This window comes from Taudactylus pleione, unplaced genomic scaffold (assembly GCF_031769625.1).
Source record: "Taudactylus pleione unplaced genomic scaffold, aTauple2 ptg000093l, whole genome shotgun sequence".
NCBI lineage: Eukaryota > Metazoa > Chordata > Amphibia > Anura > Myobatrachidae > Taudactylus > Taudactylus pleione.
Genome location: NW_028284495.1, coordinates 36,316,652 through 36,341,561, shown reverse-complemented (window position 1 = coordinate 36,341,561; position 24,910 = coordinate 36,316,652). Strand labels below are relative to the sequence as shown.

At 42.3% G+C, this 24,910-nt stretch overlaps 1 protein-coding gene across 6 annotated transcripts in view; it reads right to left on the bottom strand.

Moving 5' to 3' along the window:
• Positions 1-24,910, bottom strand: part of PTPRM (protein tyrosine phosphatase receptor type M) — a 900,933-nt gene that overhangs the window by 316,580 nt on the left and 559,443 nt on the right. For 3 of the 6 annotated variants that reach the window (XM_088469672.1, XM_088469673.1, XM_088469674.1), the window contains exon 14: positions 3,733-3,807. The exons of the other annotated variants lie outside the window; for them this stretch is intronic. In XM_088469672.1, the coding sequence (XP_088325798.1) occupies positions 3,733-3,807 (75 nt within the window). The remainder of the gene's footprint in view (positions 1-3,732; positions 3,808-24,910) is intronic. 6 annotated transcript variants of the gene reach the window in all.

Sequence of the window (24,910 nt, the reverse complement as noted above, 5' to 3'; positions counted from 1 at the left end):
TTCAGTGAAATGTGAATTTATAAATTCTGCATCTTTATGAACTAGTCAAAACTTTTGCTTTGAATTATCTGACCTTGATCCCTACCAATATATATTTTATTCTAAACAAGTTGGACAAGGACAGGGTTTCCAGTACTAGTATTCGTTGTTGTTGTTCTTTTGTGTATGCCATTCAGTGGGCGAACTGTACTAAGGTAAAAAATACAGTAAAACCCCCGAAAATGCAGTGGGTTTTACTGCATTTCTCGTATGTATCAAACTCCGGAATGCAATACATTCCGGAGTTTGGACCCGGTGGTTAACACCATCTTTAAATTGCTTAACCCAATAGAAGCCTGTGAGCTTCTTTTCACGATGCCCCCTGAGAGGGATCCAATCGGATCTCTCCCAACACCCCACATGGAGCGTGCATCTGTCTGTGCATGCACAGAATTACGCCTGAGGAACTTCTGGGTCATAAATCCAGAAGTCCCTCTGTCACAAGTACCGGAAAGATGGTGGATGCTAGTCCGTACGTCTCGATTGGCGAGACCCAGTACTGAGACAAAAACAGATCACGGAGGATAGCCAAGGTCAAAACTACAATACAAGTGCAGTACCGGGAGGAGAGGAAATCAAGTCACAACAAGCTGGGGTGAGGAACGCGCAGTAGTAGTCACTGGAAACGCTGGAGTATCATTTGGGAGCCTATACTTTAGCAGATGGGAAGTGTCCCAGATCCTCCTAATCTACCTGGACTTCAATCCTGCTGCTCACAATGACATAATCTTTGGGCGTGCCAAAGATGCTAAGTAGATCCTGCCCAGTATGTTACAAAAACTACAGAAGTTGACATGACAATGCTTAGGTATTTGTACCCTTATATAAGATCACTAATGATACTAATGAAATATGGGGGCTTATGTATTTGCGATTCTTCCTGTATTTTTAAAGCGGCAATCATTTTAAAGGCAAAACCAATCACCCTGTAGTCAGCCCATTTAAAACAAAATCATCAGTTCAGATAGTAAGAAATACATTATCTGATTTACAATTACAAATAATCACATTCACATACAGTAAATTAGTCATAAAACAATCCATGAAAAAATTAGTGCTTGAATCCTTTTCGAAATCTATAAACATGTGACATTGTTGAGCCTCTGTTTCGCTCTTTCAATTCCCTGCATTTGGACTAGACTAATTCTTTATGGGAACAAATTCTCTACTAAGAATCTGCTCAGATTTAAAAATTGACTGCTTTGATTTGCCCTTTTCTACTTACGTAATTTACTCATTTACAGAAGATTAAACTATTGCTTCCAGAATCATGACCATAATTATCTTAGGCAGTCTCTTGTAAAAATTCCAATTTGATAATGTACTGAACGCTATCAGATGGATTTTCCTAGCTATAATATGTTAGTAAGGGCTTTGAACCTTTTTTTCATATATGTTAGTTAAAGATCAATAGTGACAGAGCAATTAAATGAAATACAAAATTTATATGACAAATTTTAGAATTTGCATAATGTGCCTCAAATCTACAGAATCTCTGGTCACTTCATTGCATAGCATATAACATATTTTGTTTAATGTGTAGTTTTGCTCAATTCTCAAACACTATGACCTGTTAACTGTACTATATATCAAAATTAATCACAGAAGTTTAGGCAAAAAGGCCGCATTTTGTCAACTAATAATGAGATCACTATTTGTAAACATACATTTTTATGCCCCTGAATGTGTTATTGTATCATAAAACAGACATTTGCTGTTGTCTCTCACATTTGGAGCACAGCTGATTGAGACTAAATGCATGACCGAGTATCAGAGTCAAAACTAGGGGTGGTGCGACATGTGCCGTGGCACAGGGCACCACAGGGCAGGGGTCTCAGTTCAGGCCTATCAAATTTCTGTTTATTATCATTCTCACTTGTAGCTTCCTCTTTTATCCCCAGCATCTCCTGAGCTCCCCTATCTCTTTCCAGACCCTTCCCCATGAGGCCATGGTCATTTTTTGTGTGTGTGTCTTATGTCCCTATTTGAAAAAGAGGGGGGGGGGGCGCACCAATGCTCTTTCTGGCACAGGGCATCAAAATGTCTAGTTACGGCTCTGCCGAGCATCAGTTTGCTCTGAACCCCACCCAGCTACCATTCCAACAGAATGTGGAGGGTGAGGTTATTGCGGATTAACTCTCTAAGCTTACTGCTCTTTGGGGGGGTCACCACATTGCAACATTAGTTTTCAAGATATTCTTTTCATCTATAAATTTATAAAAAAAAAAATTTCATGTACTAATTAAAAAGTAATTTTTATTTAAAATGTGAAATACCTATATCATGCATTGAATTATTATTACTCATATATTGACTAAGCTGTCTTTATTAAATATAGTATAATGTTTGAGTAATGAGAACAGCATGAATATGAGGTCCCCTACTCTGGCATATCACATGCTATGCCTTAACTATTGGGAAGCAATTTGTGTTTGACATCTTTTAAGTCTCCAAGTATGGGGATGGGATAAAGCTATTGTGACCCATCAATCTCAATGCCCCAAGTTCACTCAGGCCCTGTGCAAACCCTCATCTTTGTATCTACCTACCCCTATTATGGTATTTAGATGACGAAGAGATAGTCAAAAAGATATCTCTATGTACAGTAGTATTCATGGCTGGTTCACCAAAGCTGACAGAACACAGAGGGTGAAAACAGTACATGTTGTAATCGCCCCAATGTCTACTGTTATTCGCTTCTGTGTACACTGACTGTACAGTGCATCTCCCCACAGAGATCGGTGATCTTTATGTGTTTATCCTTCTTTCCTCCGTTCACCAGAGATAAATGGATTGGGGTTAGACACGGATACAGAGATGACCGTGTGCACATGTCTTACTCACTTGTGACTAAAAATATTCTTTTACTAGGATTGTTTAGGCCAATAAAAACATGTAAATAAGGAAGGGAATGGAACTTACTGACCCTTTATCCAATAGCATTTGCACGTGTGGCTGAGCGCATTTGTAGAAACATTTTTCTAATATTTTCTGTTTCAATTACTTGTGGTCACCGAAAGTGAAAATACAATAATCAATGAAGTGTTCCCCTGACCCATATACATGTGGTGTCACTGACGCTTAACACAACACTAGTAGGTAAGGGGCCTTATTTATTAATAGGGTCCTTAGACTGATGGGTCCCAATTCCTCTATCTGATAGCTTCTTTTAAGTGGCCCTAAGATGGACTGCTGTTGATACTGTATCCTTGGTATCAGTGGAGGCTCCAGAGGTGGGGCTGCTGCGAATTCCAAAATTCAAGTAGAGGAGCCACACCAACTGCCACTCCAAACACTGCCAGCCGGGACTCACTGGCAGTTGGTGTGGCTCCCCTATTTGAATTTTGGACTGTGATGCAGTCCCACCTCTGGAGCCGCCACTGCTTGGTATTATTCCATACAAAGAATATTTTGCCACACATGTAAATGCTTTGAAATACTATATCACCCCACATATTACACACACAGTGACTGCATGCAGTGAGTAACATTCACAATTATTTATGACAAACATAAATGGAATTGATTGCAGTGCTACATCTGGAATGTGAAAGTATAAAACTAAAGACAAAAGAAAGAGAAAACAAGGTAAATGAACAACCACATGTGAAGACATTAGTAGATGACTGCAGGATGAAGGTAAGAGGAGGCAGAAGAAATGATAGATGAGTTGTGTGTACTTGAATGTCTGACCTGTTAGTTGGTCGTCGCCTGCAGCAGGGGCGATGCGAATGTATGGTGTTGTAAGCTGAGTCACGATTATCGCAGCTAAGGCAAAGGAAGATTTCCGGGTCAGCATGCATGAGGAGGAGAAGAAAAGCCAGACTGAAGCAAGGCCGATAAGAATACTGTCAATGTTTTACTAGCTCAAACTCTGCAACATCATACTACTATCAACTCACCACATTTTCTCACTGATATTAAGGAAAAAAGCATGAAGGCGTGTATGAGAAATTACTCTGTGCAAATGAGTCAGTAACTCTGGTTAGATTTTGTGAATAATGACACACTGAGAGAAATGCTGTACAGAAGCTAAAACATGCAATTTACATCCCAGAAGAAAGACCTTTATTTCTGCTTTGGGTAATATTAAAGTATTGCCAGCGGCACTTCTGTGCACCAGGAGACAAAGTTCACCAGGTCCACACAGAACCAATGCAGGACAGCCTAGGAACATAGTTATAGATCATGGGCAAATATTAAAAGAACACACAAAGCATGCTACATTGTACCCAGTGCGAAAGACCATTTATAAAACTACAGCTTTTATTTTTAGATTTTCTTACTATTTAGAATTGTACTATTTTCTCCTTTGGTCTTGCAATAAGGATTTTTAGTGGACTGAACCAATGTGCAGCCGAGAAATTCACTATGGTCTAGTTTGCAGTGAATTGTTAGATTGTAATCTGATGCACATTGGTGCAGCACAAAACATAGCTGTGCACTGTGAGCAAGGGACCGGTACACTTTAGACAAACTACTGTTTGCAAGACCAGAAAGGCCTCAGCCATATATTATATAATGGGTAGGCTATGGCACAATAGTGCTTCATTTTGAAATTCACTTTAAATTATTCATTGTAATTTTATGTTGACTAGTACGGTTTTGTGACAGCAGCCACAAGATAATGTTGGATCACTATACATCAAACGATATAGCATTTGAGAGATGTCAATTTTAATTAAGCTGTTTCAAGGACGAAATAGATAAAAATACAATTTTGTCATGTTCTTGTTTGAAGTGAACGTCTCCTTGGCTGCTTGAACAGTTTATGGCTGCTTGGCTTCAGTATATGAACAGTACAGTATATGAAATTGTGTCTCTTATATAAACCGTGATTTGTGTCTCTTATATGTACTGTGATTTGTGTTCCTTAAATGAACTGTGATTTGGTTTTGTTATAAACCATCCTATTGGATTACATTTTTGAGCTGCTTCTTAGATAATTTATTTGCATATTAAAGCAAATTTTTCTTAACTGTTTACAACTCACCTTTTGTAAAAGTATTAAGACAGGAAGAACACTGTAATGAGCGTGGACAGCTCAGTACGCCGACTGTTCTGTAATTTATTGTCCCATCATCAAAGGCTGAGGCTTTACAGTGGTTGGAAGTCAGGAATTACTAGTAGTTTAGCATTTTTCAAATAATTAGGGATTTATTTATTTATTAAGTAATGATTTAATAAGTTGCAAAAGGCAATAACTATAACCAGCAAAACACAGTGAACTTTACCACCCTTTGGCGGTGATTGCACAGCTATCACCAGTGGTTACCCTTTGATAGGTAAGGCTTTTTAAGTATGATATTGACACCACAATCTGCTTGCATCAAGTTTACAAGACTAATCTATACTGTTGGGTCATCTAGCTCCTTACGCTATCTAACTCTCAGTTTCCATATGCCCCTCACATCATGACGTTCTCTACCCCATGCAGTCCCTCTGCTCCATCAAACTCACATGTGTTAACAAGGCTTTGTCTCCCATAAAATAAGGGCACTCATCTCATAATAAACAAGTGCTGATATAAAGATTCTGATGATTTGATTGGCCACATATTGTTTTATTCCCACCCATTTGAAAACCTTGAAACATATAGAGGATTACAGAAAAATGTAACTTAGAATGAGAGGAAACAGGCCAAATCCCACAGCAATTAGTTTTGTACTATAGTATGTGCATCATAGAGTATGTGTCTAATTCATATTGCTTACTCTTCAGGACTCACTCTCCCCTGGGAGATCTCGGAGGGAGGTCAAAAGGGTCACGATTACGGAAATTGCGCAGCAGACATTCACTGGGGAAGAGGACGGGATCTGGGAGGGTGCTCTCCTTTCATGGGAGACAGAGAGAGCTCCCTGACATTTGGTGTCTCCCAGACAATTCGGGGCAGTAGGCCAACATGGTCTATTTACAACAGGTGTAAGCATAGGCTATTTTGGGACTACTGTACCTAGTAATATTTACAATCAACAGTATGTGACAGGTAACCAAATGCTGAATGGTTTTCTGCAAATAAAATGATCATGACTCTTTCTACAACAATGAGTATAAAAAAAAGACAAAACTGGATATGATTGAAACAAACAAACTTTTAGTACAATTATCAACTGCTGTATGCTGAGATGAAAGCATGCATAGAAAACATACAAATAACCTTTTTTCACATTTTGGGTGAGATTCAATGAGCTAATAGTACACGAGTCATCCGGGCAGGAAAACCTTGCTTGTTTTTTCTTGTAGCACATACAGTAGATAAACAAGCAAAAAACTAGTGGTTTCCCTCCCATAATTACCCGCTATGTATGCGGCCATCGAAACCCGCGCTTAACCGTATTTGCCCCTTTGTATCAGACGTTATGATTACGACACAATTTTTTTGGCTGCCTCTCTGGTTATAGAAAGGCGAATAAAAAAAAGAGACAAATGGTAAAATTCAACAAGAGGAAAATGATGCAGGGAAAATAGACAGGAAAATTAAGGACAGGCTTTTTGTGAAAGATTTCTCATTTACATAGAACAGCCTGCGTGTTATTAGAATTGTGGCAACATGCAAGGGGAATAGATCATCTACCATCTGCAGACAGTTAAATTCAAAACTGCTACTGCATAATATTTTGAAATATCCCTCTGCAATGTTCAGATAGAGTGATGTTACTGGATGCTTCAGTGCTTGTAACGTGCCTTAAATATCTTAATAGAATTCCATTCCTATTGAATAGAAATATGAGTCAACCATAAAATAAGGGCAAATATATAATCATCTGCTTTGCGCCACCATAGGCTTACACAGTTCTGCATTTACAAGGTTAAATGGTCAACATTGGTTATATAAACATGCAGCACTAAACAGTGTGTTTTGTGTCCTGGAAGAAGTCTTTCATTCTATAATAAACATTTACCTTGCTGGTATTATTTTAATACTATTCATACAATACATTATAAATCTAAGTTGCAGAGCAGTAAATGAATTCAATTTGTACTCCTTTATTCCAAAAAACTGCCCCTGGGGAATTCAATAACAAAAAGTAAGTCATTCTTCAAAGCATGCTGATATTAAGAGCAAGCAAATGGCTTCAGGTTATTGAAACAGATTTAAAAAGTGTGCAGTTTTAATCCCAGCTTCTCATAAAACATAATGCTTTGTGAGGAGTTACTGGCAACAACACTGCATTGATTTATTTCAATGAATTTGACTATTTTGTAAAATGTTATATTTTTTATCCCAGTCTAGTGAGCAATATATTTTGCTGACATGTCTGTGTATTTACATATATATATATATATATATATATATATATATATAAGGGGTGAGCGGGTTCGGATTTCTGAAATCCGAACCCCCCCGAGCCCCCCCGATCCGAGTCCGATCCGAGTCAGGCTCGACTTTTCCCGCCTGACTCGGATCTGAAATCGAGGCAAAACGTCATCATCCCGCCTTCCGAGTCTCGCGGGTTTTGGATCCTATATAAGGTACCCGCGTCGGCGCCATTTTCTCACTCGGCTGTGGACAGTGAAGAGGGAGGGTGGGAGTTAGGGCTGTGTAGTGTAGTGTACTGTAGTGTAGTGTAGTGTAGTGCTGCTGTTGTCCACTACTTCAAAGTCCATAGGGGCTGGCTGTGTTGTGCTGTGCTGCTGTTGTTAATAGGGGCTGTGTCCACTACTTCAAAGTCCATAGGGGCTGGCTGGACTCTGTTGTGCAGTCAGTTCTCCATAGGGGCTGTGTCCACTCCAAAGTCCTGTGCAGTGTCCCAGTCCTAAAGGAGTGCTGTAGTGTTGTCCAGGGGGTGCTCTGTCCATCAGGGGTGCTCCCCCCAAGTGCTAAAAAAATAATATATTTTCTGTGTTTGTGAATTGTGTGCGCAGTAGCCGCACGTGCATCAACAAAGTAGTGCCAAGCGTGCGCCTGTGTCATAAGTAAAGGGCCGGCTGGCTTGACCGTTAAAGGGGGCTGTAACCCCGAAAGTACACTCCAGTCCAAACCAAAAAAAAATTATTTTCTGTGTTTGTGAATTGTGTGCGCAGTAGCCGCACGTGCATCAACAAAGTAGTGCCAAGCGTGCGCCTGTGTCATAAGTAAAGGGCCGGCTGGCTTGACCGTTAAGGGTGCTGTAACCCCCGAAAGTACACTCCAGTCCAAACCAAAAAAAAAATTATTTTCTGTGTTTGTGAATTGTGTGCGCAGTAGCCGCACGTGCATCAACAAAGTAGTGCCAAGCGTGCGCCTGTGTCATAAGTAAAGGGCCGGCTGGCTTGACCGTTAAGGGTGCTGTAACCCCCGAAAGTACACTCCAGTCCAAACCAAAAAAAAAATTATTTTCTGTGTTTGTGAATTGTGTGCGCAGTAGCCGCACGTGCATCAACAAAGTAGTGCCAAGCGTGCACCTGTGTTATAAGTAAAGGGCCGGCTGGCTTGACCGTTAAGGGTGCTGTAACCCCCGAAAGTACACTCCAGTCCAAACCAAAAAAAAAATTATTTTCTGTGTTTGTGAATTGTGTGCGCAGTAGCCGCACGTGCATCAACAAAGTAGTGCCAAGCGTGCGCCTGTGTCATAAGTAAAGGGCCGGCTGGCTTGACCGTTAAAGGGTGCTGTAACCCCCAAAGTACACTCCAGTCCAAACCAAAAAAAAAATTATTTTCTGTGTTTGTGAATTGTGTGCGCAGTAGCCGCACGTGCATCAACAAAGTAGTGCCAAGCGTGCGCCTGTGTCATAAGTAAAGGGCCGGCTGGCTTGACCGTTAAAGGGTGCTGTAACCCCCGAAAGTACACTCCAGTCCAAACCAAAAAAAAATTATTTTCTGTGTTTGTGAATTGTGTGCGCAGTAGCCGCACGTGCATCAACAAAGTAGTGCCAAGCGTGCACCTGTGTCATAAGTAAAGGGCCGGCTGGCTTGACCGTTAAGGGTGCTGTAACCCCCGAAAGTACACTCCAGTCCAAACCAAAAAAAAAATTTTCTGTGTTTGTGAATTGTGTGCGCAGTAGCCGCACGTGCATCAACAAAGTAGTGCCAAGCGTGCGCCTGTGTCATAAGTAAAGGGCCGGCTGGCTTGACCGTTAAAGGGTGCTGTAACCCCCAAAGTACACTCCAGTCCAAACCAAAAAAAAAATTATTTTCTGTGTTTGTGAATTGTGTGCGCAGTAGCCGCACGTGCATCAACAAAGTAGTGCCAAGCGTGCGCCTGTGTCATAAGTAAAGGGCCGGCTGGCTTGACCGTTAAAGGGTGCTGTAACCCCCGAAAGTACACTCCAGTCCAAACCAAAAAAAAATTATTTTCTGTGTTTGTGAATTGTGTGCACAGTAGCCGCACGTGCATCAACAAAGTAGTGCCAAGCGTGCGCCTGTGTCATAAGTAAAGGGCCGGCTGGCTTGACCGTTAAAGGGTGCTGTAACCCACAAAATACACTCCAGTCCAAACCAAAAAAAAAATTATTTTCTGTGTTTAGCCGCACGTATATATCAAATCGATATAACATAAATGGAGGACCAAACTTTCTCCGATAAAAATAAAATAGAGAAAGATCAAGAACCACTTCCTCCTAGTGCTGAAGCTGCTGCCACTAGTCATGACATAGACGATAACATGCCATCAACGTCGTCTGCCAAGGCCGATGCCCAATGTCATAGTAGAGGGCACATACAATCCCAAATGGCAAAGTTCAGGAAAATGACCTTGAAAAAGACATTTAAATCAGCTGAAGAGAAACGTAAACTTGCCAATATGCCATTTACGACACGGAGTGGCAAGGAACGGCTAAGGTCGATCCCTAGTATGTTCATGACTAGTGGTTCAGCTTCACATGACGATGGAAGCCCTCCTCCCACTAAAAAAATCAAAAGAGTTAAGCTGGCAAAAGCACAGCGAAGAACTGTGCTTTCTAAGAAGATATCACAAATCCCCAAGGAGAGTCCAAGTGTGGTGGTGGTTGCGATGCCTGACCTTCCCAGCACTGGACGGGAAGAGGTGGCTCTTTCCACCATTTGCACGCCCCCTGCAAGTGCTGAAAGGAGCACCCACAGTCCACTTGCTGATATGCAAATTGAAGATGTCACTGTTGAAGTACAACAGGATGAGGATACTGGTGTAGCTGGCGCTGAGGAGGAAGTTGGCGAGGAGGATTCTGATGGTGATGTGGTTTGTTTAAATCAGGCTCCGGGGGAGACAGTTGTTGTCCGTGGGATGAAAAAGCCCATCACGGTCATGCCTGGGCAGAAGACCAAACATTCCACCTCTTTGGTCTGGCAATATTTCTATCCAAATCCGGACAACAACTGTCTTGCCATATGTACCATATGTAAAGGTGAAATAAGTAGGGGTAGGGACGTCAACCACCTAGGAACATCCTCCCTTATACGGCACCTGCAGCGCGTTCATAAAAAGTTACTGTCAAGTTCAGAAACTTTGGCTAAGACCGTAAGCAGTCCAGGGACACCTAAATCCCGTTGTCCTGTTGTATCCAAGCGCCTGCAAACCACACCGTCAACTCCCTCCTCGTCAATTTCCTCCTTAGTCAGGATCGGAAGTAGTCCTGCAGGCCATGTCACTGGCATGACTGACTCTCCTATCCGGGATTCCTCTGGAGGATCCTGCATTGCTACGCCTACTGCTGCCGCTGCTGCTGTTGCTGCTGCTGGGAGTCGTTCATCATCCCAGAGAGGAAGTAGGAACACCACTACTTTTACTAAACAATTGACCCTCCAACAGTCCTTAGCGAGGAGGATGAAGTACGACAGCAGTCATCCTGAAGCAAAACGTATAACTGAGGCCTTGACTGCTATGTTGGTGTTAGACGTGCGTCCGGTATCCGCCATTAGTGCAGTGGGATTTAGACAATTGATGGAGGTAGTGTGTCCCCGGTTCCAAATCCCGTCTAGATTCCACTTCACTAGGCAGGCGATACCGAGACTGTACAGAAACGTCAGAAAAAGTGTCCTCAGTGTCCTGAAAAATGCCGTTGTACACAATGTCCACTTAACCACGGACATGTGGACAAGTGGAACAGGGCAGACTAAGGACTATATGACTGTGACAGCCCACTGGGTAGATGTATCACCTTACGCAGCAACAGCAGCAGCGTCACCAGTAGCAGCATCTCAGAAATGCCAGCTCGTTACAAGGCAGGCTACGCTGTGTATCACCGGTTTCAGTAAGAGGCACACCGCCGACAACCTCTTAGAGAAACTGAGGGAAATCATCGCCCAGTGGCTTACCCCACTTAGACTCTCCTGGGGATTTGTGATATCTGACAACGCCACCAATATTGTGCGGGCATTACATCTGGGCAAATTCCAGCACGTCCCATGTTTTGCTCACACAATAAACTTGGTGGTGCAGAATTTTCTGAAAAGCGACAGAGGCGTGCAGGAGACGCTTTGGGTGGCCCGAAAAATTTCTGGCCACTTTCGCCATTCAGTGACTGCGTGCCGAAGACTGGAGCGCCAGCAAACACTCTTGAACCTGCCCCGCCATCACCTGAAGCAAGAGGTTGTGACGCGGTGGAACTCAACCCTCTATATGCTTCAGAGGATGGAGGAGCAGCAAAAGGCCATACAAGCCTATACATCCACCTATGACATAGGCAAAGGAGGGGGTATGCACCTGACTCAAGTGCAGTGGAGAATGATTTCCGTGTTGTGCAAGGTTCTCCAGCCCTTCGAACTTGCCACACGTGAAGTCAGTTCAGACACTGCCAGCTTGAGTCAGGTCATTCCCCTCATCAGGCTTTTGCAGAAGCAGCTGGAGAAAGTGAAGGAGGAGCTAAGACGGAGCGATTCCGCTCGGCATGTGGGACTTGTGGATGAAGCCCTTCATTCGCTTTGCCAGGATTCCAGGGTGGTCAATCTGTTGAAATCAGACCACTACGTTTTGGCCACCGTGCTCGATCCTAGGTTTAAAGCCTATGTGGTGTCTCTCTTTCCGGCCGACACAAGCCTGCAGAGGTGCAAAGACCTGCTGGTGAACACACTGTCAGCTGAAGCGGAACGTGACACGTCAACGGCTCCTTCTTCATTTTCTCCTGCAACTGGGGCTGCCAGGAAAAAACTTAGGTATCCTAAGCAACCCGCTGGCGGTGATGCAGGGCAGGCAGGACCAAGTTTGGACATCTGGTCCGGACTGAAGGACCTGGCAACAATTTCTGACATGTCTACTGTCACTGCATATGATACATGATACTGTCACCATTGACAGAATGGTGGAGGATTACATCGGTGACAGCATCCAAGTAGGCATGGCAGACAGTCCATACCTGTACTGGCAGGAAAAAGAGGCAATTTGGAGGCCCCTGTACAAACTGGCTCTATTTTACCTGAGTTGCCCCCCCTCCAGTGTGTACTCCGAAAGAGTGTTTAGTGCAGCCGGGAACCTTGTCAGCGAAAGGCGTAGGAGGTTGCTTCCACAGAATGTGGAGAAGATGATGTTCATCAAAATGAATTATCAGCTCTTCCAGGGAGACCAGCCTCCAGAAGGTACAGAGGGACCTGTGGTGGTGGATTCAAGTGGGGACGAGTTAATACTTTGTGAGGATGAGGATGTACACACTGAAGAGGGTGAGGAATCGGTGGATGAGGAGGATGAGGATGACATCTTGCCTCCATAGAGCCAGTTTGTGCAGGGACACATTAATTGCCAGCTTGTTTTGTGGGGGCCCAAACGAACCAATAATTTCAGCCACAGTTGTGTGGCAGACCCTGGCGCTGAAATGATTGGTTTGTTAAAGTGTGCATGTCCTGTTTATACAACATAAGGGTGGGTGGGAGGGCCCAAGGACAATTCCATCTTGCACCTCTTTTTTTTCTTTGCATTATGTACAGTTTGGGGCCTAGTTTTTCAAACTGCCATCCTGTCTGCCACTGCAGTTTCACGCCTAGATGGGTCACGTGTTTGTGCCGCCCACTCGTGTCGCTTAGCATAGTCATCCAGCTACCTCGGTGCAACGTTTTGGACATAAAAACACTATTGTGAGGTGTGAGGTGTTCAGAATAGACTGGAAATGAGTGGAAATTAAGGTTATTGAGGTTAATAATAGCATAGGAGCAGAAAAACCTACAAATTCTGTGATTTTAGCTGTTTTTATGCTTTTTAAAAAAAAAAAATACAGATCCAAAACACAAAACCCAGAACCCAAAACACGGAAGGGTGGTTTTGGCAAAACCAATCCAGATCCAAAACACGAAGAAAGATCCAGATCCAAAACCAAAACACAAAACACGAAAAGTGGCCGGTGCACACCCCTAATATATATATATATATATATATATATATATATATATATATATATATATGTAGGTGGAGCATTTACAAATCATCATAGGGTGTGACTGATACCTGTCACACCATTTTCCAGGTAGCTGCTTGATACAAAGTCTTCTCCTGATAGGTAGCATCCAGCACTGGATGAAAATAAGTCTATTTTTTTTAAATTAGCTTGACTAGGGTTAATGGGCCTAGGGTCTGATTCACCTTTGGGAATAGAGTAAGATATAGCAAGTAACTGTGAACCTGGATAAACCATGTTGCAATGCAAGAGGTGCAAAAGCATAATTTTTTTGTGGCATGCTGGGTAAATACCGGCTGCTTTTGCATGTAGACCACAAATGCTGGACAGCTTTATTTTTACACTGTAATGTACATTTCAGTTTGGACACACCCCTCCCAAATCAAAATCTCTCTGCACATTTTACATCTGCCCCATCTGCAGTGCAGCATGGTTTTACCAAGGGGCAAAGTTACTTGCTATATCTTACTCCCACAGCTGAATCAGACCTTTGTTCTTCAGAACTGGCAGGACAGCAACAAGTACAGCCCATAGTCAACCAGAAAATCAGAATGTTCCCAGTTACTGCAAGCTCGCATTGAGAGGGACTAGACCAACATGTACCCGATCCGAAGGTGGCTTATCAGATCCACTGACTTTTAAATCTTTTAAGGTGGGAAGAACAGCGCTATCCAAGTCTGCAATCTAGCTTTTCCTGCTGTAGCACAAGTTATTTCTTACAAACCTTAGATATTCTTTGAACACTAGGAAGGATACCAAAAACTGCCCATTCACTGGTCAATGGTAGCTCATTTATTAGACTGGCCAGGGCATGCTCCCTAAATTGCAGACAAAATGTCCATGGAGAAGACCACTACAAAAATAGTGTAGCAATCTGTCCTTTTGTTTAATAAACTGTTAATATCCCAACGTCCGGTGGACTGGAGCACACCATCAGCAGGTTTAGTCAACAGCCTTTACCTGCAGCCTCCAGCTCTGACCTTGTTACATAGCTGGCTTCAACATCATGTGACCTCCTCTTTAAAATTCAGTGAGGTCACGCAGCACAGCCAATCAGAGGAGGAGCAAGAACAGTGCATTATGGATAAAGTGCTCCCACTTCTTCCTCTGAATGAGTACTCTGAAGATTTTTAGACATGTGAGGCGGTTTGAATTGCATGTGTTGAGTTTTCAGTGGCAAGTGAGGAGCAGATCGGAATGCCTTGTGGTATGTGCGCAACTGTGTGTGCGTGGTGTCACGGGCGCCGTGGCCAGAGCTCCCCTAACCTATCTTTAGCTGATGTCCAGTCCCGTGATTGCAACCAGGATCCGTGCCTGAGCCGCTGGACTGTTCAGCAGGGCGCAGGCATAGAAGGACCAGGATCACCTGGCACAATAAAGATATTAAAATATCCCTATCTTGCCCTATCTGTGCTGCACGTATGACGTCATGAAAAATCCTAACTTTGGCTCTGGGGATGGGCATATGGGGAGGTCTGAGGAGCATGCGTGGGAGTTTTGCGATAGATGTGAGAACTTGTTAGGGTGTGGGGGCATATGGGGTTATTTTCTTGGCAAGTGATGATCTGAGGGCATATGGCACCATTTTGGAGCAAGTAACAGGCCAGAGTAACATATGGTGGAATTTTGTTGCCAGTGAAGGGCACATAGGTGCATTTTGAGATTAGAGGTGTTGGGGTGCTGAGGTTATTTGGGGGCCTTTTCTTGGTCTTGAAATGAAGCGTGATGTAAAGCCCTTTTGGCATATCTAGTTTCCCATCATTGCTTCAAATTCTTAAATAAAATCAACTTAATAAAATCAAAGGGGGAAGGGTTATGATGCTGCATAAAGTTTTTAAGATCAGTGTTGTATGGTCAGAATATAATAAATATAAATATGACACAAACTATTCTGCATCTGCAAAAATCCCAACTAGTACCCTCATTTCCACATTTTAATCAATAAGGCTCAGAACCCATGAAGTTTACTTGATATGTAATTTATGTACATAAATGGCTAATACAAAAGTGTTTTCACACCCTGGTTACTTTTCACTTTAGTTGTTAAATAGCAAAAGCAACAAAGCATAGATATAATTTGTTCAAACTATCATGCGGTATCATCTGTAAGCATGCCTGTCAGTCAGGCCTCCTTTCTTGGGATCCTTGTTGCTTCAGGACTACAAATCAGATTTATGTCTGCCCCAGTTTTGTTTCTTTGCTGTTGTTTTAAATGTTTTGTGTTGGTTTGATAAAAGTTTCAGTTACTTAAAATCCGATTTTCAAAAAGATAAACATTAAAGAGAAAATAAATGCAAAAACCTGTTTACTGCTGTCATGGATACATATTGTATAAAGACAGAGGCTTTGATTTACTGCACCTGTTTTCATTATACAGGCGATACTGGACCTGATTCAAATGTGGTCGCAATGCGTGCTTGGAAATAAATGTGCACCACCACCTTTATTTAGAGTTGGCCGTGTCTATGTGGCTACACCGCCCCTATCCATCCACTTGTAACAGTAGCTGTCATCACTATGAGTGCACATTTACACCAGTCCTATTCCTGACGGATATCTGTGTGCGCTCACTTCTGAGTAGCCCACAATTCTGCCTACATGCTTACAACATGCCCTCTGAATACATAGCATCATGCGAACACCCAGGTGCTGCCCAGCTATAGTCACTTAGCCACCAGTGGAGATATGGCTGAAATGCATATGATGAATCACCCACAGTTGCTCAGAGTTACGATTGCTCAGCTGCAAGGCATGAGATGGCAATTGGAGATCCCTGTAAATTGTCTCAGATAAGCTGTTTTTACTCATCTCTGTGGTACAGGGCCAATTCACATATGTTTGTTGTGGCCACAGTGTTATTATTATTACGTTATTGCACTAGGAGGCATCTTTGTTTATTTTTTGTTTACAGGTTATTACTGTGGTCTTGGTGTGATGATTTACGTGGTTGCTGACACTTTGTCGATGTAAGCATGTCACACTATGCTTTCATTATATATGGTGCTTCACTGGGCCTGGAACTGTCCAAGGCCATGTGACAAGCAGAGGTGCTGGGTGCAATTGACAGCACATCCTCAATTATCCACTTCAGTGCAGGAATACAGACCCTCATCCCCCTTGATTTAATTAGTGAAGGTGTTGAAAGAAATTGGGAGCTAGAACACAGTATAAAGAGGGAGTATGTTGAAGTTCCCCTCAAAATGCCATTTATCAGGTGGTGTTTGTTGGCATACCAAACTACCAGGATTCTGAACAGATAATAAGTGTCGTGGAGACTGGGCAAAAGTGACTGCAAAATGTGGTATCACAAGTGTCTGGGAAGGTGATGTGTGTATGCAGTGGGATCTGTGACTGTTTTGTCATTGGCTGTAGGATGTGGCAATGTGGTTGGTAATGCTTTGTGTATGATAGGCACTGCATGGAAAAATGATCATGTACAGTACAGTGACACAAAGGAGGTATGGGTACCAATGCTGATCTGCTTCCTCTTTTTCAAAACAGACCAAACTTTAATGGGCTTTAATAGAGTTTTGAAACAGCTTAGGGGCATATTCAATTAGAAGCGAAAAGTCTGTTTTCGCGATACTTTTTCGCCGATGATGTCACTTTTGCCAGTTACTACTTGTCCCAGTATTCAATTTGTCCGACTTTTCGCCGGTGCGAAAAGTTTGCACCTTGAAACCAGCGGAAAATTTTCGCCAATGGATACCCAGCGGAAAAAAATGCAGAATTGGGGTTTTGGGGTGCAAAATTGTGGCACCCTCCTAAACCCTTTTTACACCCCCCTTGATGCTAACTGCGTAAAAAAACGCTAAAAAACCCCACTAAAGACACCCCAAAAAAGCACTTTGAAAAAGTGGCTAAAAAAAAATCAAAGTGGGGGTACAAAATCAAAAACTAGCGAAATAGCCTTTGGTGGGGGGTGGAGGGGGGTCTGGAAGTATGGGGGGAGGTGATTTTTGGATTGCAGGTGTTTGCTGAAGGTGCATTTTTTGTACTTTTTAATGCTTGAATTTAGTAACTTTAAAATATGCTAGCACCCATTTTCATGTACCCCAGATTTGATGGGACTAATTATTTTCAACAAAAAAAACTGCTAAATGCTATTCTTCACCACTTGTGCAAAGACGCTTTTTAGGAGCAATTGGCAGCACTTAAGTACCCCAAATAGCTTCAGTAGGGCTAATCGGGGACATCTAGATTCATCCCCAATGTTAGTGCATCTTTTGGGGGGCGTCACGCTGATTTCCCCAATTCTGCCAACACTTATTGCCTGTTAGAGTTTCGTCGGGACGCATTTTCGTGTCCTTTGGAATTGAATAGGGTGAAACGCAGGTGCGCGTGCGGAAAGTGTTTTCTCCAAAAACACGCGATGTAGGCGGAAAGTCCAGCAGGCAAAACTTGCTGGACTTTTCGCCTGCAATTGAATATGGGCCTATGAGAGATAAAGGGCAAGTAAGCTGTATATTGTACCATCCATTACAAAATATCTAATTCTGTGATTTTCCTATTCCAGAGCTAAAGGTAACATTTCAATGTCACCTCTATTAATAAATGTGTTAAACATTAACTCCAAGAAAATGTGAACTTAAAATATTAATTTGACTATTAAGATATGGAGAAAAGCTTGCTCGACTTTCATTATTGTTAAAGTTAATCCTCGCAAATCTTTTAATAAGATCTACCTGTTTCTAATCAAATGTTTCTTAGTATGGATTTATTACGATTATATAAATATTACAGAAAACAGAACATAAACATATTATGTAGACTAATACAAAAAATCAGTACATTTAGATCTGGCACTATGGGGGAAAATAAGCGCAACAGAGGGATAAGAGAGGTGATGGGTGCCCATATTTATTAACAATAAACAGGACAAAACTGGCTAATGGCTAAAAAGGGAAGACACTATGGAGCTCATTTACAGGTGCATGTATATTCAATGTTGCAGCATTTAGGAAAATGGGCAGACCAGGAAATTGTGCATCTGTGTGTTATGTAGAGCTGGACACGTCTTTCCATGTGAAACATTCAAAAAGAGAAAAACTTAAACCAGACCACCATGTGCATGAGCGTGTGACGTACAGGATGTGCTAGCGCCTGGCATATGTACTAGCACTCCATGCAGAGGTGGTATTACCCAATTGGCACATTACCTAACAATGTAATAAAAAGCAAGTTTAATACATTATTATGTAGTGTACATTTAGGGTAATAAGATCACATTCACAAGATACAATAATGTCTTATTAATAAAAGCTACAAAAAATATACAAAAATATACAAAATATACAAATATACAAAAAATAGATAAATCCAACACGTCCACACCCTTTATACAGCATTTTTAAAATTAAATGGGAATCTTCTTTCCTGCAGCTCTCACTATAGAAATAACAATGAAGTAATGTGAATCATTGGCATCACCGTGGTCAGTGACACCCAGCAGTGCCAAACACAGAATTTCTAAAGGGGGGATTTCCAAATGCTTGATTTTAGAGTGTGGTCAGTCCAGGAAGAGGGCATAATTACCACTTATCCAGCTTTAATATGTTTCATACAAAGTCTATTGTGTGTCATAATTCCAGCATATACAGGGCCAGCGATTACAGTAAGCCATTATATGTGTCATACATAGTGTATTGTGTGTAATAATTCCAGCATATACAGGACCAGCGATCACAGTAAGCCATTATATGTGTCATACATAGTGTATTGTGTGTCATAATTCCAGCATATACAGGACCAGCGATCACAGTAAGCCATTATATGTGTCATACATAGTGTATTGTGTGTCATAATTCCAGCATATACAAGACCAGCGAGTAAGCCATTAACTGCGGCAGTAGGGCCATCCTGCCTGAGCTGTATGTTTTTATTTCAAATGTCGGCACCATTCCAGAGCATTGGAGCAAGTCCGGGAGTCTGGGGGAGCAGCAGAAGAACCTAGCACTGCCCTGGACATATATCTATATATTGGTCTCCTTATTCGTTGGAAAGTGTATTATTATACAGGATTAATTATTAACTCTAGATGGTCTATAGCAGTGCACCCCTAACAGTGCATGTTTTCTAGATCTCCTAGTTGGTGCACAGGTGTATTTATTACTGGCTGACACATGATTAAAGATCAATAGGTGGTGCTGATTATTTCATTTGTGATGCCGAGAAGAACAAGCAGCACTAGTAAAATTCTATTATATTACTATTTCTAATTTCTATTGTGGTCATAGTTTGAGCTGCGTAGGGGAATTTGCAGGCAGCCGGAACCCCCCCTTGCGTTTGCCTATGCCTAGTGTGCTAAATTGACACTGTGCCCACCACAGGCGCGTGCGCCCAATAATCGGACGTGGCCTTGCAGGAAAGATTGGCGTGGCCTCTTGACACGTCCTCATTTTCAGCACTCTAAGGGCATCTCTAACACTCCTGGAGATGTTTGGCTGCCCCCAGAGAGACTCCCTGCACTTCCAGCACCTTCTCAGTGACCGGGAGCTGGACGCTGAACAATGATGCATCCGGCTCTCGATCACTGAGAAGGAGCTGGCATTATGGTGTCACCAACCTTTGATGGTGAGACCCGGCACAGTCCACACACCCTTAGTGACGTCACTGATGCAAATAGATGTCCACTAATTCATTTAAGTACTTGATCTGATAGAACTGCAATGCTAAAGAATGAAGTACTATTAGTTATGTGTTCTAGCAGACATACGAGTTCATGCTAAATAAGTCACAATTACTGTATATGAGCACACCCTGCTGCACTGCCTATGCTTGCCAATCATCCAGCTCTATCTACCCATTTAATTGTTACTTTTTTTCTCCATAATTGTATCACTATACCAGTATTTACATTTTCCTGCACTAATCAATTTGTTTCCACCTAAACCATAGCTAGTAGGTAAAAATCACTGCGCCTGAAATTATACTTATCTAATCCATATTGCCTTTTTTGGTCTCCAAATTATTTGTACCAATATATTATATATATCTGCAACCAGTATTACATATAATGTCACCACAACTGCTGTCCTACCCGATATAGCAAATTTTGTCACTCTATTTTCTCTACCACGATTTTATACTATATATATTCGTAAACATGATTGCTTATTATGTAACATAACTCTCTAATTAACCCATCCTACAATTATTTTTTATTGTCTCTCTTATTTTTATGTAATTGCCCTGTTTATTGTTTCCTATTGCATGTACCATACACACACACACACACACACACACACACACACACACACATATATATATATATATATATATATATATATATACACACACTTATACTGCTTATTCTGGCCAGCCTTTCCATAATTATGTCTGTCACTGAATTAACTGTTCTGATACTGTATTTTCCCTGCACTAACCCAACATTTCTCCATCTAGAAGCCTACCTACTGTAGTACTGTAGCAGGTAACCCTCTGCACAGACAAGTACACTTACATCTTCCTATCTCTCCCCTTATATTCCCCAACTATCTGATTTTCTCCCCACTGATTGCCCCACAGAAACCAAATGGGTCTATGGGCCTGATTCAGAGCCGCTCGTAAGTGGCCGCTCGTTCGTTCCTACCAATGTTCGCACAACTGCGCATGCGTACGGATTTTAATAAGCATGCGCGAACCAGTCAGTGCGGCCAAAAATCATGTGCTCGCTAAATAGCGAATGCCTGCTATTTTGAGTGACAGAATGAGGCGTTTGTGGGTGGTAACAGGGGAAGGTGCTTGAAAACGGGGAGTGGAGATCCAAACGCAGGCGTGCTTAAAGGTGAAAACGGGCGTTTTAAGGGTGTGCATAATTAACAAAGCAGCGTCATTGACCACGTCACTTGGTTGTTTTATAGTCAGAACTGCTCGCATGATTGTGGTAGGAAAAACCAACCACAAGATTAGTGAGCAGTTCAGACGCCATTCGATGTACTCGATTAATCTAATAAATAGCGGACATGACATATGATGCGAGCAGCCAGGGGGCGTTTTTTTCAAAATTACGTTCGCATGTTTTGTTCGCTCGTTCAGACATAGGCGTGAACAGACCGCAAAGAGCGAACGGTTCATTTAAATAGCCAGCCCCTTTTTCTGAACGAGCGAGCGCAAATAGCGTCCAGCTCTGAATCAGGCCCTATGTACGGGATTGGTATGAAATACCGCCGGATTCATGTCAAATCCCGACGCTGGAATCTGGCAGTGGATATCCCGACAGGTAAGTGTTTCTACTATTACTAACCTAACCCCCCTCCCCCTGACCCTAACCCTCCCTTCGGGGTGCCTAACCCTATCCTCCCCCCCAAGTGCCTATCCCTAATCCCCCCGGTAAGTGCCTAAACCTAACCCCCCCCTTCCCCGCAGCCTAAACCTAAGTCTCTCTCGGGGGGGTGCCTAACCCCAACCTTCCCCTGGGGGTGCCTAACCCTAACCCCCCTTCCCCTAGCCTAATGCTAACCCTCTGGGAGGGGGGGTGCCTAACCCTAAGTCCCCCCCGAGAGCCCCAAACCTAACCCTCCCCTCGGAACTGTCCATGTCCGGCTTACCTTCGATCGGTATGCCGGGCGTCGGGCTCTCGCCGTAGGTAAAATGACAGGCGTTGGGATCTCCACGCCTGTCATTAGACCTCGGGATTAGACAGTCGGGAAGCCAGGGCTCAGCATTTCGACCGTCGGATTCCTGACTGCAACCCCTATGTACTATGCGGTCTATGTACTAAGCCTTGGAGAAAGATACAGTAAAGTGGAAGAAAATAAAGTACCAACCAATCATCTCCTAACTCTCACTTTACAGGCTGTGTTTGAAAAATGACAGGAGCTGGTTGGTTGACACTCTATCTCCATCCACTGTATCTCTCTCCAAGGCTTAGTACATACTGTAGACCCCTATGTCTTGGAGAGAGATAAATTGGATGGAAATAAAGTAGCAACCAATCAGCTCCTAACTGCCATTTTCCAAACAGCCTGTAAAGTGAGAGTAAGGAGGTGGTTGGTTAGTACTTTATCTCCAACTATTTCATCTCTCTCCAAGGCTTAGTAAACATGCCCCTAAGTCACACAAGAACATTGTATGACCTACAGTACAAGGCTAAGCAATACATTCTTATTATACTCTCATAACATTCATCACTGAAGAACTCATCTATCAAATAAAGAGATCTACTGTATGTACAGAGCCTTGGAGAGCGATAAAGTGGACGGAGATAAAGTACCAACCAATCAGCTTATTACTGTCACTTTACAGGCTGTGCTTGAAAAATGACACTTAGATCTGATTGGTTGGTAATTTATCTCCATCCACTGTATCTCTCTCCAAGGCTTAGTACATAGACCTCAAACACTGCACATACTACTACTCCTAATCTTTTTTTTCCCCTCCAACAGAAATCCTACCCCATGAAATGTCACGTAACTATAAAGCAACTTGAATCATGGAATGATATACTATGCTCAAACTGCCTTGCAACAAGCTCAAAAGACTTTATTGTACGCAAGTACTGTATGAAAATGCCTATCTTATATGTCTCTCCAACCCCTATGTCTTGGAGAGAGATAAATTGGATGGAAATAAAGTAGCAACCAATCAGCTCCTAACTCTCACATATAGAAACCGTTGTAATTCCTACACCGTTCACCTGATTTGGATGTAATTACCCTCAAATTAAATCTGAAAGTCTGCAGTTAATGCACATCTCGTTTGTTTCATTTCAAAGCCATTGTGGTGGTGAATAGAGGCCAAATATGAAAATTCTGTCAATGTCCCAATATTTATGCACCTGACTGTATGTATGAAGGCAGAGAAAATCTCGGCACAGCACATTATGTAAAAACAGTGAGTCAAAAGATATACTGTACATATATATATATATATATATATATATATATATATATATATATAAATGTTCTACTGAGTATGCAGTATCTTCCATTATGTCTACTGCACAATATATTTATTCCACAATGTTGGTAATGAAATATTCTGCCTGCATTATTAGTATTTTCTTTTTAGACAGCGACAAGAATGTCCATTGTTAGGTTCTGCAAAAACAGCTGCAGTGCAATGAGTCAAGGAGAGGTCAATATCTCCTCAGCTCTGCACACATACAGAACATTCCCGGATCGGATGGATGTGGCTATAGGAGGTCAACAACGAGAAAAGAAAGAGAACTTTGAAGTGAATCCCTAGAACAAAAAGAAAAGTAAACTTCATAGAGAAAACTACACTTCAAACACAATCCCCGTGTGAAAATGGATTATTCCTGTCAGGGATGGAAGAAAACATGAATTAAAGTAATTTCTACAATGTGAAATCTACTAATACCAACGTAAATATACTATATGGTATAAATGTATACATGCTTTGAAAACAAAACTAGACTTTTGAATATATATTGCAGAAAAACATGTCTGCAAACTTGAGAATGTGATTCCTTTATAGTCTGAACTTCAGCAACAAGTAATAATACATTGGGATAAGCAAATATGACCATCAAATGTTTAGTCTACCCAAATACCATGCCCAACTGCAATGTGTATCACAAGTGAAAGCAACATGTATCAACGTTATCCCATTTAAATAACACAAGAGTAGTACATATGGTTTTCTTTTGTTGTTGTGTAGTCACTCACAGGGGTCAATTCAATTAGACGCAAATTTGCGAAAGTGAACTCACATCATAAAACTTATGAACATGACTTCAATGCACCCGAGAAATGCCAGATTCAATTAGAAATGGAGATTAGTGGGAATCGCATTGATGTCGTGCAATTTTTCTACAAAAGGCAGCCTGGGAAAATGCATGAAGAAATGGGAAAATCATCCTGAACCCCAAAAAAGTGGCAACAAAATATAGCAGGACCATACAGAAGGCTGTTAGTGGTCATAGTATTGGAGGTGCTAAGAAGGTGTCACATGGCTGATATTTATATTTTATATAAATGGTGGAAACACAGTAACCAGCAAAGGCCTAATCCAGAGTCACACACAATCAACACGTAATGCAGATGTTCACGTAGTTGAGCGATTAATTGCAAATGCGCATGCACAAGAAATTCATCGCATGCGTTACTCAGAGTACACACAAAGGCGCTGGTGCAATCTGGACAGATGGTATCAGAAATGGGGAGGCAATGTGAGGGGCGTTCCTGGATGGTGACTGGGAGGTGGCCTGAAGTGAACACAAAACAAGTCAGTCTCGTGGGCGTGTTATAGGAGTGTTCCAGGCATGTCAGTCAGAGCGGCTGTGTTCCCAAACTTATGGCCACTGCTACAGAGGTCATAGACAGATGGAGAACCGGCACCTGGCATAGGGCTAATGCTAGAGGTTCTACACTGTGGGTCTGATTCAGGTTGGATCGCAAGGCTGCGTTCGCACTCAGCCAGCCGATGTTTGCATTCTGCGCATGCGAATAATACGCAGTGCGCATGTGCAAACCGGCCACTGCGATTGGGAAGCGATCGCAGTGAGCACGCAGAGTCCTCACTCAGTGATTGACAGGAAGTGACTGTTTGAGGGTGGTGAAGGGGGTGGTCAGAGAAATGCAGGCGTGCCTGGGTGTTTAAACGCTGTTACAGGGGCGTGCAGAATTAA